We start from the raw sequence: 18795 nt of genomic DNA, 5'->3' as shown, positions 1-18795 counted from the left end.
ATTGGGATAGAGAGAGAGGGAGAGAGAGAGAACGAGAGAAACGGGGGAAGAGAGAGAGAGAGAGAGAGAGAGAAAGAGAGAGAGAGGGAGAGAGAGAAAGAGAGAGATGGAGGGATGGGAGGGGAGAGCGAGAGATAGCGACAGAGAGAGAAAGAGAGAGAGAGAGAGAGAGAGAGAAACATGGAGAGAGACAGAGAGAGAGAGAGAGAGAGAGAGAGAGAGAGAGAGATCGAGGGAGAGAGAGAGAATCGGGGACAAGAGCGAATATGGAATCGTTAGGCACGTGTCAAAATAGTTTTTTTCTGTAGGTTTCATTTATTATGCTTGACAATGCTCGACAATGCCGCATATATATATTTTCGATGTAACGTCAATCAATATATTAATTAACTCTTCCACTAAAAATACAAATTTAAATCAGAGTCCCTACACGAATCATTTTTCTTCAAAAGACCTTTCGATGTCAATGCAATATTTTTTAAATAGCTGGTGAGGTTGCATTATTTCTACTTCATTCAATCCCCGGCCCCCCCCCCCCACTCAGTATTATTTAGGGTACGCATATGCTCGTTCCCTCTTTTTGAAAGCATCTGAGGACTGCCAACATTTCCGAACCCCCCTTTCGCGGGCTTTTCCTGCCTTGGAGACCACCCTAAATCATGAAAAATGCTCAATGTACCCTCCTAAATTCGGAATAATTTCTCAGGAGTCCAAAGAGACGAGAGAGAACAAAAGAGAGAAAAAACACCCCCTTTTTAAAGAAATCTCCGGGTGAAAAGTTATTACACCCCTTTTTTTACAATTCTCGGGCCGGACTTTGTCGCACGAAAAGTACCTCTTTACCGGACATTTTGGTAACACGCATGGGGTCATTCCGACCCCGGAGTGGGGGGGGGGGGGGGGGGGGGCGGGATTCAATCCCATTCATAGAAAATCCCTAGTTGATTTAAAGATAAAGTTGAGCTCTGGTCATGCGATTGCATTGTGAAAGAAAAGGTGTGGAATGGATCAGAAAAAATTGATCATGTAGCATATAAATATTGGTTCTGGAGTCATCAAAATCATAATAAATTTGGCCCAGTCCGTTGGTAAAGTAATTAACATACCGAGAGCTTCTCATCTTTTGCTCTTTTCCCCATTTTTTGTATACTATATTTCGCTCTTGAATTAGGGAAAGAATATCTTCAGGCACCCAAGTTTCTGATCTTTGTTTTATATTTTAATCCGTTTCAGAGGCGCCATCATATTTTCTACCAAAATTGTTTGGAAAGTGACATTTATTTGTAATCTTGAATATTCAGTGTTAGTTTCGTTTGATTCTGTGAGAATTCATTTTCCTTTTTTACCAGAACTCAAGTTTATCTTTAATTTCACTTTCACCATCGATTATAAAGTATTTTTTCTAAGAAATAAACCTTCATCAATGTACATAGACCCTATGTCCGTCCAAACGAATAAACGTATTGTTAAAAATAATTTCATTCCTTTTTACATGCAGGTAGGCTTTTTAAGCAAAACTTCTTTCATAGCGACCCAATTCTTCCAGCATATTCCTATAAAAGCTTGGCAAAGACAATTTACTCATGCTCAATAAAAACACTACTAACACATTTACAGATTTCCCTCAAGATCATGTCTATTAAAAAAAATTGTTTCCATCCATAGAGCTATATATCTCTTTGTTTCCATCGCAACTTCTCTTCGATGCATGGCGCTGGCCCATGCCCCAATCTGTGCCACAGAAAAAAAAATAATGCGGGCGGGCGGCGTAGAAGGCTCTCAATCAATCGTATGTTATCGTTAGGGCTAGCTACTTCCGGTTAATTCAAATTTTCGTGTCCCTGATTCCGAACTGCTGTTTCCGATGATTTTTCCAGACCCTTGACGATTATTGCATTAAAATGAATAAAAATCCAAAGGTAAGAATAGTTTTTCCTATTTTCGTAGCATATGAACTACAAGAAACTAAATGCAGCGTACATAAAATACTTTTAGTTGGTGGCGTCAAGCGTCAGGTTGCCAGGTTACGCTAATTTCAGTCCCACGTACTCAAATTTGTGTATCAAGATGTGACATGAATGATGAAGCAGTAAGTCTAGACTAGGTTTATGAGTAGACCTCTGTGGATGTATTGAATGAAGATTGGAATGCGTGTTCACTGATTACACAAAATTATTCCATTTTTATTTTAGCTACGAGGAAGCAAGGTTGCACAGACAATGGGGACAGGGTTTCTGATCGCGCACCCGATGTTGTGTGCTAAAATCCTGCATGGCGCTAATTGTTCAGAAACCTATCCAAAATTTGACCCGTAACTCCAGCGTGGAGATACCCTACTAAAACATACCTAAAATGAAGTAAATATTCATTAAATCTCCAAATAGAGATCATGAGTTAAAGGTCGTTATGTTTATTAGACTCTAGGCCTACCTGATTCGTGTCAATTTTCTTGTTATTTTTGGAGTATTTTTCAGAAAAACATTGATAGATCTAGATCTAGTAATTAGACAATTAGTATACAATTTTTCACAGGTTTCATGGCAAACCGCTGCACAATACAAGTGCATACCGATGGTGGGTTGAGGGCGGGCGCGCGCCTGTGTGAAGTTATCTACCGTAATTACGGTAGATAACTTCACACTCGCACTCGATTGCAAATTTGCAATTAATCGGAAAACTTACGCTTGATTTTGGGGATTTGCAATTGATTGCAACCTACTTGTAATGCCTCACCAGTCTTATTGTACTCTAAACTTTAGAAGACTAAGTATCACCAGTCTTTTTTAATTTTTTTCTTCAAATATTCTATTTTCAGGTTAATCAGTCGTACAGGTATACGGCCCAGCGAACACGAGGTATAGGGTAAGAATGGACATATTTTCCCTTATTTGTATCCAGGTACCGGTAGACCAAGTTTATTAGTGAACTGTACTCAAGAGTTTATAGAAATCATGAATATGAGGGCACCTTCTGTTTTACTAATATATATTACAACATTTTCTTCAGGTGCTTTGTTGCTTAAAGGGATAGTTGAGTTTTGTTGCAGAGGGCACAAAACAATACTTTGTGAGATAATGAAAAACTGTGTGTCAAATTTGAAAGAACATACAATTTAAATCCCAAAATCATCTTTATTTGATCAAAATTGGTTCAGAGATGGCTGAAATATACATAAATATAACGACTTCTAATATTGGTGGTGCCCCACAAATATTTGATAATTTGAACCAACTATTGAAAAAAACAGAGACAGCGCCTTATACATTTATTTCCAATCAATGCCGATGTTGGCTTTTTGTTGTTGGTTATAATATGCACAACCAGTCGGCCCGTGTATTTTTTAAATTAATTAATTCATTAATTAACGGTCACCATATTTTTTTGAAAGTGGAGCTGAATTGGGATTAACGTAATGGATATATTTCACACATTTTGGGGTCTAAAATTACCTTCATAGCAATTTAAGGTCCTAAAAGAGTACTAAAAATGTATTAATAAGAATAAGAGCAATGACCATACACTTTGAAGGCATTTGCGGTCTGAAGCAAGAACACAGCTATCCCTAGTTTGATGCGTGGAAAATATTCAAATTCTACAAACATAATTTGAAATCACAGAGATCAAAGCTGAAGGTAATTTGACTTTTAAAAATTTCTTTTTGATAATGGCCCATATGTCTGGTTGTTTTGAAGTATATCACAATTAGTCAATCAACAGTTGAACATTCATAATTCCTCTCTATTTCATTGTCAATTTGCAGAGACAGACCTATTCGCTTCAAATGTTCTCTACAAAATACCATCATAGATGTGTTGCGATCTAAAGGATGGGCAGAGGTTCGAGAGTAAGTATAATCCCTGAGAGAGCCATAGTGTAGGTCCAGTCATTGTGCGGGCACTTGCGTCATTTAGGGTACCAGGGGGCTGTTGCACAAAGACTAAGATCGACTTTAAGTTGGACTTAACTATGGTAGGCTATTCATACCACTGGTTGCTCTCACCATTATGATCTTTAGATAATATTTTTTCCTTCAATAATGAAATATCAAAAATGTTAATTCTGTAGAATTGTGACCATGATTTGTACGTCCCTTCAGAGAACAGTGGCATGAATGGCCTGCCATAAGTCCAACTTAAAGTCCATCTTAGTCTTTGTAAAACACTCCTCAGTGACATGACCCCAATTAAGAGCCATTAAGATGGTGAGAGAACAAGTCATAAAGTGTAGGAGGGTGTAGAGGAATTGAATTAACTTCTTTTCATGTTTCCTTGTGTTAACAAGTGCAAATTTTAGATGACTGGATTTTCATGAAAGACTCTTCAGTGCAATATTATGATGGAAATGGATTTTGCAATTGATTACAATTTTGCTAAAAACTGAAAATTTCATACAAATGGGAACTACAAGTTCTCTTGCTATTTGACTCGCTATTTTGTATTGTGTACTCCTAGAATGCAATAAAAATAAACTTCTTGTTCATAAATTATGATATATATGAAAATGATAACAATTGATGCCTCTTATTTTGGGTCATGGTTTCTTTCATGATTTGCCTTGCCACTCCCAAGGGGCTTCATAGTTGTCATCAGAAATTATTGCTGTTTGCAATGAAGTAGTCAAGAATGCACTCTCATCAAGTATTGATGATCACTTTGCATTCTTTCTCTCTCTTTCTACTGCACTTTCAGAGTCTGCACCTAGCTTTTTGTTTAAAAGGAAACCTCATCCCAATAAATAACTTTAATTATTCTGAGAGATTTATTGTATTCTTGCCTGTTAAACTACAAGATTCCCCACCTAAGTGTATTATATATTTTTCTCCAAATATTATTTTTACCTTCTCAGCTATGATTTTCCCTCATTGAAGGTTTTGTTATTGAATTATAAAGACCTTTCCAACTAAAGCTTGGTGCATGATAAATGTACAAGTTCATCTGGTACGTCAAATTATCAAGATAATGGTCAATTTATGAAAAAGATATAAAAGATATTACTTCATGCCAGAAATATCTTCATTTATATATTTCTTGTACTTTTTGGTGAGGAATATTCAATAGACATGAATAAAAACTAATTTTTCAGCATATACACACTGGTACACTTTTTTGTTGGGGTGAGGTTCCCTTTAATTCTTGCATCTGCATGCTGCTGCCTGTTTGTGTGTAAATACTTGCCATCATGCATATAGTTATTATAAATATTCCAACCTACCGGTATATAACTGGGAAGATGCTATTTAATTCTGGATAGGAGCAAGTGGATGGGTTGCAGTCTGGAAATTTCCTTCCCTCTTTATTGGGCAATGGGCTTCCTGGATTTTGGTACATTAAATAATTTTGGTTGCAGGACTTGCTCAATCATTTGCACTGTGAATTTTATTCTTCTGTCACCAACATTTCCATCTGTGCGTTTTTTGATCTTGCATGTCTCCTCAATCTTTCCCCTCTTTTGAGCCTCTTTCTTGTTTTTGTGTTACTGTAAAACCAGACACTTTTACCCCAAAAATTCTCTTTTTCAGCATGAAATTTGTTGGAACTCACAAAATCCACATATAAGTTCTTGATCGTAAAAGCATCTGGTTTTTATAGTACGCCTCACCCTCTTTCAAAACAACTCCATCTTTTTTTTTTACCATCTGTTCCTTCAGTGCCTGTCTTATCGAGAGTTACATTTAGTTTGAATCCTTCGCAGCCAGAAAACAATTGCAACTGTGTACTAGAAAGAAAGGATATTTTAAATTTACAATTGATTGGAAGACTTAATTGTGATGGATTTGCAACTCTCTATAAGACATGGCCTTGCCTGGTAATGCACCCATCTGTGATTGCTCTCTCTATCATTGCAGTGAGGGTGAGGTTGATTTCAATTGGGTTGATGTGGGCTGGATGAAGGAACACTTTGACCGCAACTACTTCAAGGAGCACATCAGGATAAACCACTTTAGAAATCACTTTGAGGTTAGAAAGTTGTCCTTTGGACGTTGAAAAATTAAAACAGAATATATGGCGAAAAGGAGCATAAATTTCACTTTAAAAGTTGATGTGTTGGCACTTAATTAAAACAATCAAGTCAACCTACTTTGAAAGATGATGGTGAGAAGCCTTTGGAATTTCTTGTGTGATTTTACTCATGCTGTTTTGAAATTTAAATCAACCCACCCTCTACCTGCATAATGAGTTTATATCCAAATTAGGCACAGTTTTTACAGCGACCTCCTTCCCTTCCATATGTTCCCCCCCCCCCACCCTCTCCCTTTCCTTTAGAAAAAAGGGGGGGAAATGATCCGCTAGCATTGCCTGCACATATATGTTTCCGGTGAAGGCAGCTCTAACAATATTTCTTTCACAAATTGTTTACTGTGTGTATTGTAGGACTCTATTGGTTTTTACTTGCACATTGCATTGGTCATTCATGGGTGAAACTAAAACCAAGTATTCTTTGAAGAATACTACCCTAGAAGACATTCTGATAAACCAGAAATTTGTTTTCAAATAACTTTGGAAATTGTGTGAACAATTTTTATCATATTTTAAATGTAAAATTTATGCTCTTTTCTGCCATTTACTTTTGAGTGCATTGAACCTCTTCTGTGTCATGGGCGTAAAAGTCTTCCCAAGAAGGTTGTTCATGATAACAAACAAAAAACAAAAAACAAACAAACTTGGTGACACAGAAGAGGTTAAATATATATGTATGTGTATGTTTGCATAGAGAAGACAATGAATTTGATTTCTTCTGGGCGGATCGAGGTTGGATGAAGGAGTACTTTGATCAGTGCTTCATGGAGGACCATGTCCGAATCAACCATTTCCGTAACCATTATGAGGTGAGAAAATATACCAATGTTGACTTCCAGTGGATATGTCATCAAATATGATATGTTTTGAAATAATTGATTTTATATTATAATGAAATAGCTCAAATTGATATGAAATAAAGAGACTTGGTGAAACACGAGGGAGATATCTGCTTCCTTACATTTGAAGAAAAATGTTATGATTATAACAAGTATCCCCCAGAGAATCATACTTATATTTTTGTTTATAGTTGTGGCCACCAACAGGATTTTAAATGTGATCTTCAGTTTAGCCATAATTTTGTATAATATTCAGAAAGGGAGTTGATGTAACTTAATTGTCTCTGCAAGCTCGTAACATTCTATTTGGAAATAAACATATTTGACTGTCAAGGTTAAAGCCGTCTAAAGCAGGTCTACCCCAATACATCAATCCTATTGAAGAAGATGATTATCATTATGTCAGGTATGGTATATACTGTTTACGAGTTCAATGCTCATTTGCGAAAACCCAACCATTTGCTCAATTTTAACAATGAGTGTGACTAGAAATCTCAAGCAGATGCTAGTGATCTATAAAGATCAAATCAACATGACAGCTAGCTAGGTCACATTATGTCAGGCCATTGCACAACTTAATAAACAACAATCTGCATAGATCTTCTTTCGTTTAATACCTCTCTAACTCCCCCACTCCCCTTCTATTTCTATTCCCTCTCTCTCATCCTCTCTCTCTCATCCTCTCTCTCATCCTCTCTCTCCTCTCTCCTCTTTCTCTCATCCTCTCTCCTCTACCCTCTCTCTCTCTCTCTCTCTCTCTCTCATTCTCTCTCTCCTCTCTCCTCTCTCTCTCATCCTCTCTCCTCATTCTCATCCTCTCTCCTCTCTCTCATCCTCTCTCTCTCATCCTCTCTCTCTCCTCTCTCTCTCTATCTCCTCTCTCTCATCCTCTCTCTCACCCTCTCTCCTCATTCTCATCCTCTCTCCTCTCTCTCATCCTCCTCATTCTCATCTTCTCTCCTCTCTCTCTCATCCTCTCTCTCCTTTCTCTCTCATCCTCTCTCCTCTCTCTCTCTTCTCTCTCTCTCTCTCTCTCTCTCTCTCTCTCTCTCTCTCATCCTCTCTCTCTCTCATCCTCTCTCTCTAAACTACAGCTAACGAGAAAGAACTTGATGGTGAAGAACCTGAAGAGACATCGTAAGATGCTGGAGAGAGAAGCTGGCAAAATAGAGGCTTCAAAATGTGACTTCTTCCCTATGACCTATGAACTCCCTGTAAGTTTCCATTAAGTTACCTTTAAATTGAGAAGAAAATAGAAGATAAGTTATGCGCGTTACTTTTATTCCAGATTAAACCATTTGCAAATAGTTAATTGGATCACAAGTACGTTAGGTTCAGCATGGCTGTATTTAAATTTTTTGTGGTCATAGAATTAGCCTGCTAAAACAGTTCTAATACATTTTTCTTTAAGTAAATACTGTTTAAGAATGTATAATGATATGGAAAGTCTATATTGCCTATCTTGCATTAAAAAGATTTAGACAATATAAACAATTGTTATGTTAAATTTTATTCAATGGATGAAAATTTTTGTTCATTATGCATTTATATACTTCAAATGTTTCTTCATCATCTTTCTCTCATACACTTTTTTGTCCTCACATCATCTTTACCGGTAATAATTCCAATAACAATTTTTTTAAATTCTTGTATAGTGTATATCACATTATGATTACAATTTAAGTCTTCTACCTTGATATGAATTGTATGATTCTTACCCTTTGCTTGCAGTCCGAGTATCACATGTTTGTGGATGAGTTCAAGAAGTATCCTGGTTCTATCTGGATCATGAAACCTGTGGCTAAATCTCAGGGTAAAGGCATCTTCCTCTTCAGGAAACTCAAGGACATAACAGACTGGAAGAAGGTACCATCTCTAAAATATACCAATGTTGCCAGTGGATATGTCATCAAATATGATATGTTTTGAAATAATTGATTTTATATTATAATGAAATAGATCAAATTGATATGAAATAAAGAGACTTGGTGAATCATGAGGGAGATCTCCTTCCATACATTTGAAGAAAAATGTTATAATTATAACAAGTATCCCCCAGAGAACCGTACTTATATTTTTGTTTGTAGTTATGGCCACCAACAGGATTTAAAATGTGATCTTTAGTTTAGGCCATAATTTTATGGTCATAGAAATAGCCTGCTTAAACAGTTCTAATACATTTTTCTTTTCCATCTCTATTGTCTATCATTTCATTGAATCTCCTAGACACGTGTGGATTCGGGGGAAGGTATGGTGGGGGGGGGGGGGCCTCTCTTTTTGACCCACTCATTTGTCCTCCTGTCCTTCAAGCTGACCTTGAGGAAGTCTTCTCCAAATCCACATTTCAAGGGCATAATTGGCATCATATGCCTTTAAAGTCCAACTTTCACATCCATATAGCAGAGCTGCCAACTAGTACGGATTTCCCGTAATTGGTACGGAAATTAACGACCATTACGGAATGTTGTCTCAAATTACGGATTTAAAAAAAAAAAAAAAAAAAAAAGTTTTTTTTTTTTTTTTTATATTTTTTTTAATGAATTAAATATGATTTATCGTAGCGAGTGCTGTGAATAGGAGCCATTTTTCATGATAAACTGTGTTGTGATGACCTGAAATTCAATACTTAACATCTTTGTGTGAGTAAAATCACCAAAAATTTCAGATAATCATGCGTCCGCGCAGTGTTGGCGTGTCGTTTTTTTAGATTCATAGCGCCGCATAAGAAATTACTGATTTATACCCCAAATTACTGATTTTGAGCCTTGTGATTACTGATTTTCTGTTCTGGAGGTTGGCAGCTCTGATATAGTGTTATATGCTCCACATGACTAGGTTTGGGTTATTCAAGCCTATTGATTACAATGTGCATACTGGTAGACGGGGCAATTTTTGGGATATATTTCCCCTTTGTCCTGTATTTGTATATACTGACTAATACTAATACTAATACACTGTTTGCACACACAAAGCAATCATAGTTGCCACTATCACTAACAGAACAAAACTAATAAATTGATACATCAAGTATAATGGGATCTTTATTGGTTGTTTTTAAGTGAGCATAGTGTACTGGGCATATTGTAAGACATTATCAAGAGCTCCCATATGTGCTGGCTTTTACTACCCTTCTGATTTTTCCCTTGATATTAAGGCTAGCTTGAACAAAAACATCATAAAATGTCCCTCTTTTTTCTATTTTTATCTTCAGAGTGACACCTATCGTCCTAAAGAGGAGAAGAATGATGACAAAGAACCTGTAGAGACATACATTGTATCCAAGTACATTGAGAAACCTTACCTTATAGGTGGAAGAAAGTTTGATCTCAGGATCTACGTTCTTGTAAATTCAGTAAGTATAGGATGAAATATGACAGAAAATGTTCATAGCAGATTATAAGTATTTCTCCAGCTTTTCTATGATGTCTGGATGTCAGTCCTATATACACAAACATGTCTTTTTTAAATTTAATTGTGTACATTATTTGTACATCATTTGCTATGGGATATCTATAATGTATAATGGAGTAGGGAAATACTAGGATGGTATATAATCTCAAATAGTGATGTCATGAAAATCAGAATGAAAATAAATTCCTTTTTTTTAATGGACCTGCATGAAACATAAACTCACCACTGCAGAATATGATTGACATCACATTCACTTGGTCCAGGTAAAGTAAATGGGTACTTGGTAGGATTATTTCTTGAATGGTACTATTTGCTGATAATGGTTGCCAAAGCTAATTTAACTACTGGTAAAGAGTACTAATTTGAAGCTTCTTAGGGACATACCCTAATGTCATGTGTTATATACAAGAACAGGATATTGTTATTTATTAGTATTCCATCATTTAATAATTTTGTTCTCTTTTGTTTCACAGTACATCCCTCTGAAGGCTTGGTTGTATCGGAGTGGCTTTGCAAGGTTTTCCAACGCTCGCTTCTCCCTCGATTCCATTGATGATTCCTGTATCCTTTCTCAGCTAGGCCAGGAGCTCTAGTGTAGCTGGTCCATGCAATTAAACGTAACATGACTACTACTACTACTACTACTACTACTACTACTACTATGTTACGCCATAGCCCATCTGGCCATTGGCTTCACTCCCACTACCCTAATTCCACCTTCGAAATTCTTGATGTTGTTTATCCATTCCACAGAATGCCTATGTTTACCAACTCAGTACTGCCCTTCAACTTCGAATTCAATAGTTGCTAGTTCAACTCTCTTCTCTTCTTTTCTAGTGCCCATACTTGATGTCCTATATATGCCTTTAAAGTCCAACTGTCATATCCAGTATAGCGCAATGCTCCACATGACTAGGTTTGGGCTATTCAAGCTTATTGGTACAAAATACATTAATGGGGCAATTCGCGGGATATATTTCCTTTCTTTCCTATATTTGTACGTACCTACCAAGAAATCTCACTCATGCCACTTGTTTATACTCACACAATTAAAGCAAAGATATTTGCCATCACTAACAGAACAAAACTAATGAATGGATGGCTCTACATCAAGTGGTTATTTTTAAGTTATTATCTTATACTGGTGATATTATAAGACATGTATAGAGAGGAAAAGCAGACACTGGATTATTCATACTTGTACGTGCTATAAGGCAACAATCAACTTCATCACTACACTTGTACACATCGTGCTGATGTACATATTTTTTTGTTGTAATTTTGCTGTGTTTTCACTTGTAATGCTGGCAGAATGACTATGCCCTTAACCTTGAGACTGGTATTAGATGTTCATTTGACCAACGTAGCCATCCAGAAGACCGCACCAGACTATGATGCAGAGAAGGGCTGTAAGTGGTCCATGCCTCAGATCAAGAGATACTTCACAGCCAAACATGGCATCGAAAATGTAGGTGTTCCAGCTTTTATACTTGCACATGTATTTGTTTTCTTCATACTCTTTTGCTTACCTTCTTAAAAAAAGAATAAAATGATATTGTAATTCAGTCTGTAACTCTTCTTTTCCTAAAACATATTTAGTACTCATGAGTAATTCTAAATCTTTAGATTCACAGACTGATTTTCAAGCTTTTACTTTTAGTGGTCACTTTTTTAAATGTGGTAGTTTATCCTATTATGTTGTAATAAAACCCACAATTTGTTTGTCTAATAAGTAGCTCTCCTGCCCTCCAGTTTCCCATACCCAAGCTTGAAGTTGATGAGTCGGTTATATACATGTATGTCATATTGTTTGTTGCAATAAAGCTCTATATCCTACTATTTTTACACTGTCTTGTTTAGTTATAAAATGCTTTTTGAAACATTTCAGTAAAAATAGGTAAAATGTGCTCTTTTGCCTTGCAGGTGGAGCAGATGTTTCGGAGTATTAATGATATCTTCATCAAGAGCCTTCAGAGTGTTCAGAAAATCATGATCAATGACAAGCACTGCTTTGAGCTCTATGGTTATGACATCCTTATAGATCAAGACCTGAAGCCGTGAGTCATTAATGCCCTAATTCATTGTCACATTTTAATTACTATGCTCTTCATGTTTGATGTACAGGCCAGAAGTTTTAAACTAGTTGGTTATGAATTGATAGCCTATATACTGCTTGTGTTTTCACAGAGGATAGTGATGCTTTTGCTGTTTTGCTGCTCTCCTTCCCCCACAACCATCATTGCTATTATACTCTGTCTTGATCTTTACCATGCAGGTGGCTGATAGAAGTGAATGCGTCTCCGTCATTGACTGCCAGCAGTGAAGAAGATTACATCCTTAAGTTTGGTCTTCTGGAAGATCTCTTACACATCATTGATATGGAAGGAAGGTATGTTGCATGAAGACAGTCAAAGTTTGACAAAACAGACAAATGAAATTGGAAATGGTTAACACATGCCGATGGATGAGGAAGGAGGAAGGATTTTCTATCATTTTTGTTTACTTTGAGCATTTCAGAGATTTGCATTTGAGTTGAGAAGAGACATATGATCTGATACAAGGAAAATGTAGAATGACTGTTTCTTTGTCTTCTTTAACTCCAATCTAGTTTCATCCCTTCCATCACACCTTACTCTTCACCATTTTACTATAATAATAATTCCGCTTTTATATAGCGCTTTATACATCTACAACATGTATGATGTCTCTATAAGCGCTTTACAGATATATTATTACCCCGGTCGTTTCTTGTCAGTATGGCTGTCATCATATTATGAACTGTCTGTTTAACTTTTTATACAGTAAAAGCATGAGCAGAAAGGATAGCAATTAAGGAAATGCTAGATTGTGAAAGAATGGAAATACCATGGAATATTATAATATTTCTAAACTTTACTTATTTATTTGATTTGAGTCGTACAGTCAGTTTGAGGTCTTTGCATTCAATACAAATTTCAATTGCATTTGATCAGAGGATTGTTTCACAAAGACTAAGATCAACTTTAAGTTGGACTTAAGTACTTAACTATGGCAGGCTGTTCATGCCACCGTTTGCTCTCACCATTTACTGGTGTTGGTCTCTCAAGGGATGTACAAATCGTGTTCACAAATCTACAGAATTTACCTTTTTTGATAGTTCATTGTTGAAGGAAAAAATATTATCTAAAGATCATAATTGAGAGACCAATGGTGAGAGCAACCAGTGGCTTGAACGGCCTGCCATAGTTAAGTCCAACTTAAAGTCGATCTTAGTCTTTGTGAAACACCCCCAGGTCTTCCCAAAAACTTAAAAGCAGAAACTATCCCAGGAATGAGAAGTACCTGTATAAAACATTATATATATTTTTTTGTTTTTTCTTTCTTCCTTTCTCTCTCTCTCTCTCTCTCTCTCATTGTAGAATGACAGGTAAGGAGAAGAGGATAGGAGGTTTTGATCTGATGTGGGATGATGGACCCGTAATGGCTGAAGAAGGTGGTGTAGACTGTATCAGTCCTCCCTCATACTCAACAAACACATTTCTAGGTAAGTCAGAGCTCTCCCCTCTTAATTTGCTCATTCACACAGGACCCAGGAAATTATTTATTTATTTATTTATTTATTTATTTATTTATTTATTTATTTATTTATTTATTTATTTATTTTATTTTGTTATTATTTTAAAATGTATTTATTTATTTATTTTCTATTTATTTGTTTATTTATTTAATTATGATTATTATATATATATATATATATAGGACACAAGGTAGATAAATAAAAATACCGGAGAAGTGAATATTCCACTGACGTTTCGGGCATAGCCCTTTATATATATATATATATATATATTTTATTTTTTTTAACTTTTTTTTTGTTGGGGGGGGGGGTGGTGATTTTTGTTGATTTTTTTTGTATATGTGACAATGAAGGACTAGTGGGGATAAAGAAAGTAGCTGCATGCAACAAAAGTCATACTCCCTATATGTTTGTTATCAGAAACAGAAATCTGAAGGTCATTGCATTTATGTCATTAAAAAAATGTCGCCGTTGAGCGCATCATATGTGAACTGGCCTTTACTGAGTACTTCCACAACAAAGGGCATAGAACCTGACAATAGATGCAACAGATGATCACAACATATTATACACAACTCCCGTACAATGTTAGATGCAGAAAGAATTTGTTGGTAAGGGTTTTTCTGTCCATTACTGATACATGGACTGCATCAGTCCTACCTTCTACTAAACAAACCTAACCTTAACCTCTTAAATTTCTCATTGTAAAATCACAGATGAAAAAGGTTATGAGACTATTAAAGTCATGTTGTAGCACTCATGGCATATAATGTTACTTACAATAGCCATCTTTTGATCACCCCTATTTAAATCTTATTGATAATAAGTGAATTAATGCTTACCTATACAGTTAAGCAAGAGCTATATTTCATTTCATAAACATCACAACAGCGCTTCTCCCTAGTTAACAAACTTTTAGTAATTGAATTTGTAACTTATTTACTCCTATGTCTTTATATTTATGTAATACACTGTAGAAATTAAAATAAAATTAAAATTAGAAAGTCTTACTGAATTTAAACACACATTTAACTTTATTTGTTGTTCAACTGTATAGGCTGCCATAATGACAGGAAGAGGCAACTGAGGCAACTCTTCAAGCAACTAGCTGCTCAACGAAAGACGTGACATCTATCTCGCTCACCTCTGTCATAAACTGTTGTTGCAAACTACCTAATGTGTGCTATTTGATGAAGTCAGCTAGATGCTGTATGTTTGATACAACTCAAAGACTTTGAGAGCAGTACAGTCACAGGCTGCGATATGGCACCTGAAGCTTCGAGGGGAACATTCCACAATGAAGATACTAGTGTCAAGCTACAACCCTCAGAGCTTGGATGTGTTACATCTTCCCAGCTCTCTGTTCTTAGCAGAGAAGTCGTTGAGCTGATTAAACTGCCATGAGATGTTATCGTTTCCTTTGAAAGTTTTGTACAGACTGCCTGACCCCAGCGAGACAAGAAATGTCTTTATTAGCAGGTGGTCTTATGCCATAGGCCAAGTTAATAGTAAAAGTGAAGAAATGTGTAGTTTCACATATTTCAAACAGTACATATAAATTGAAATAATACTGATCTGCAAAAAGCATTTTAAAAGGGATAGAGTGGAGCCAAACATTTGACTTGTTGTTGCTGTTTCTTGATGCCTCTACCTGTCTGGACTATTTTTTTTTGTCAGGAGGGAATTTTATTTTTTCTTCATCATTTCTCTTTTGTACCAGAATATCAAATTATACATATATAGGAAATGCATTTGGTATAAGCGTGATGTTATGAGTACATTTAATATACCTGTAAGGAATTGCAAATTGGCATTGCAATGTATGTTGATCAAAGCATTCTTTACAGGTCAATTGTTAATGTGTTCATTACTAATGTTGGTATTCAAAATTCATAAAAATCCATCCATAATATTGCTATTTCTGAAGTTCTCCAACACTATGTATAATTACCAAATATATAAGTTGGCTAGACCTACAGATACTATTTCATTAAGCCCCCCCCCCCCTCAAAAAGACGCCTTCTGTCCTGAATCGTGTCCAGAAAACAAAATGATTGGGGGGGGGGGGGTTTGGAGAGTATTAGGGACATTTTAAGCTTCATTTTTATCTAGTCTTTTGATGATGTGAACCTATGATGAAAAACATTACATAATCAAAATGAAAAGAAACCCATTTTCTTTTATTATACTTAACTAAACAGCTTTGACCATTTTAACTAAATGAAATGATATTCCCCAGATTTGATGGTATTCAATAAGTCTTCTAGAGTTATTTTCTGGTATTCCATTAAAATGCTAGGTAACAGAAAATAAAATAAAATGTTGATATCACACAAGAATTGTATTGTTATTATATTCATTTTTCTTGTCAGTGGCTACATTGTATGTAATATCTTAGTTCTGCCAGAAGGAAAGTCACAGGTGCCCTTGCATGGATCTTAAAATGTTGGCATTAGCTGATTATGCGTATAATATATATCAAGTTATTCAAGATGTGAAACATTTTAGGAACAATGTCCAAAATATATGTACTATCAATACTATGAGTCTATACACTTTTTTTGTTGATGGATGAGAGGGATTTATTTTGAACAGAATTTCAAAAGTTCTACTTACATATGCAGACTCAAAGATGCTAGTTTCCTAGCTATATCCCATCTCTCTCAGTGTGTGTGTGTAATTGGATTTTTACAGATGTGTATCAATCAGATTTTGTTGTTGGGTTTTAAAGAGAAGGTCGAGTTCTGGGAAGAGGAAAAATAAGTTGGGAGCATTATCATTGTTATTATGGAAGTGTGGAAGAACATTAGAGAAAAAATATTCCATCTTCAAATGCCTTAATATTCTAAATATGGCATGTAACAGCATAAAAATCGGGACAGATTTTTATGCCACATGTTTGTGTTGTCCCATATACATATTTCTGTGTACAGTGCTTGTATCTTTACCAAGACTGGGCCAAATTCCTTATCATTTTGATTATTCCAGAACCTTACACTACAGTACACACCAATACTTATATGCTAGATGATCAACCTTTTCTGATCGATTCCACACCCTTTCTTTCACAATGCAATCGCATGACCAGAACTCAACTTTATCTTTAAGGCTGTCTGAAAAGATTATTTATGACGTCTGTGTAAAAGCAAATATGGGTATGATTTTTATTTGTTAAATCAAATCACAGGATGTGAAAAATTCAGGGCTTTTGGGGGCTATTTTTTGTATTCTAACAATAATTTTCATTTTTATATTGATGTCAAATAATACTTTGAATTAAATGATTAGAGTTATTGTCTGGACTGTAATATTAGTCTCAACCAAAAAATACACTGAGAAAATATTTCAAAGTTTTGTTACGTGGCTTCATATAGGAAGATCCTTCTAAAGGTTTCCTTTTTATTTCACATCAATTACAAAAGTACTGGTGACGTGGTCACTATATATCATTTAAACAACTTCTTTATAATGTACAAATAGTCACTGCATTATCCTTGCAGAAAAAGGCAAATGTACAGAATTTACATATGCAGAGAAAGGCAATTATTTCGAATTTACATGTGAGAGATGAGCAATTTCACAGAATTTACATTCATAATTTTGAAAGAAAATGCAACATATTTACAGCTGTGCAAACAATTTTTTTCTCATCATCACAAAACAATGAAGGAATAAATAATCATGAATTCTTTGATGATGCACCAATATTTCATGAAAATAGTATTTAAAGTGTACCAATCACCTGGAATAATTGGTGTAAAGCTAGAAAGTAAACAAAAAACTTTACCTGGCATTCTATAGGTAAAACAGTTAAAGGTAATACAAAGTTTTGGTATGGGGTCATGAACATATTGGAAGCAAATGCAATTTTACAACATTCAATGATGGTTGTCGCGGTTGAAATCGAGTCTAAAATGATGATATTGTAAATAATAAACTCTTTATGTTGTATAGCTCCCTCTCAAGACTGATATTGCTTTGGCTTTAAAACAATGTTTTTTTTACTATAATCGACAGATGTGCTATTCCCGTTTAGAAATTATATATCAGAACCGCATATTCTGAGATTTTCATGGTCGCAGCTACCATGGAATGGCCTTAAGCGATATTTGAAATATTAGAAATTTACCGGGAGCACTTGTAAATTTTTATTATTCAATTTTCTCATAAGCATAAGTGATTTTAAAAGGGGCAAATTTTCTAGTGCTTATAATACATCTACAAAGGCATCCAAATGAATCAAAATTTTAAAGAATTGCCATCCATCCAATTTCTAAAACTTTGCATGAATAAAATATAAGATAACATGAAACCCAGCGTATAGCGCTTGCATGGAACCCAAGTCGGACTTGAGGATAACAAATCTCTTGCTACCAAATATGACATTTCAACCATAAGTGAAAATATAAATAATTGATGGCTGACAATTCTGAACTTATTGGCTTATAGTTGTAAAATAACATGGGATCATTCATAAAAAAGATACTAAATATGCCGATTACTATAAATTTCACTCACTTCGCAACAGAAGTCTAAGGAAGGAGAGGGAGATTGGGGGATGTAATTTCTTTGAATTCTGTTGCAGGTGAAAAGTCCAATTTAAGGTAACGAATGGTAGAGAGTACATTCATTCACCACACACTGCATTCAATTTAGTATGATACATGGATCTGGGAAGAATTTTTTGAAAAATCATGGCAATTGTTATGTTTGGAACCATTGCTGCATCCAAAGTGTGTTAACTGTCCAAAAACTGACAAAATTCCAAATCGTGGTCCAAGAAGTGTGGAGGGGTGTGCAGAATTTCTGTGAAATTTGTTGCATTTGAACTGCATGAAGTAACATATAGTATATTGTATACCAATTCATCACAACCTGCATTGACTGATGTATTATACACAAATCACAAGATTAATATGCTCTCTTCAACAATACTTCCCAGCAGCTGACTTTGACACTAGTGCTGCATCCA

General features: G+C 35.4%; 1 protein-coding gene across 3 annotated transcripts; it reads left to right on the top strand.

Annotated features, from left to right (window-relative positions):
• Positions 1–1788: 1788 nt before the first annotated feature.
• LOC583590 (probable tubulin polyglutamylase TTLL9) lies at positions 1789–15799 on the top strand. Of its 3 annotated transcripts, none has more exons than XM_783494.4 (13): positions 1789–1919; positions 2816–2862; positions 3761–3844; positions 6712–6826; positions 7951–8070; positions 8588–8722; positions 10068–10208; positions 10741–10828; positions 11614–11735; positions 12191–12324; positions 12543–12656; positions 13666–13790; positions 14881–15799. In XM_783494.4, the coding sequence occupies exons 1-13, from the start codon at positions 1902–1904 to the stop codon at positions 14949–14951; spliced, it is 1314 nt and encodes a 437-aa protein (XP_788587.2). In that variant the 5' UTR covers positions 1789–1901; the 3' UTR covers positions 14952–15799. The 3 variants fall into 3 exon arrangements, with proteins under 3 accessions (XP_788587.2, XP_003726979.1, XP_030831195.1); XM_003726931.3 differs by lacking the exon at positions 6712–6826 and adding an exon at positions 5846–5957; XM_030975335.1 differs by lacking the exon at positions 2816–2862 and having other exon boundaries at positions 1806–1919.
• The last annotated feature ends 2996 nt before the right edge of the window (positions 15800–18795 follow it).

Source organism: Strongylocentrotus purpuratus, unplaced genomic scaffold, assembly GCF_000002235.5.
Source record: "Strongylocentrotus purpuratus isolate Spur 01 unplaced genomic scaffold, Spur_5.0 spur5_scaffold_8, whole genome shotgun sequence".
Lineage (NCBI taxonomy): Eukaryota > Metazoa > Echinodermata > Echinoidea > Camarodonta > Strongylocentrotidae > Strongylocentrotus > Strongylocentrotus purpuratus.
The sequence above is the reverse complement of the archived record's forward strand: the minus strand, read 5'-3'. Positions and strand labels throughout refer to the sequence as shown.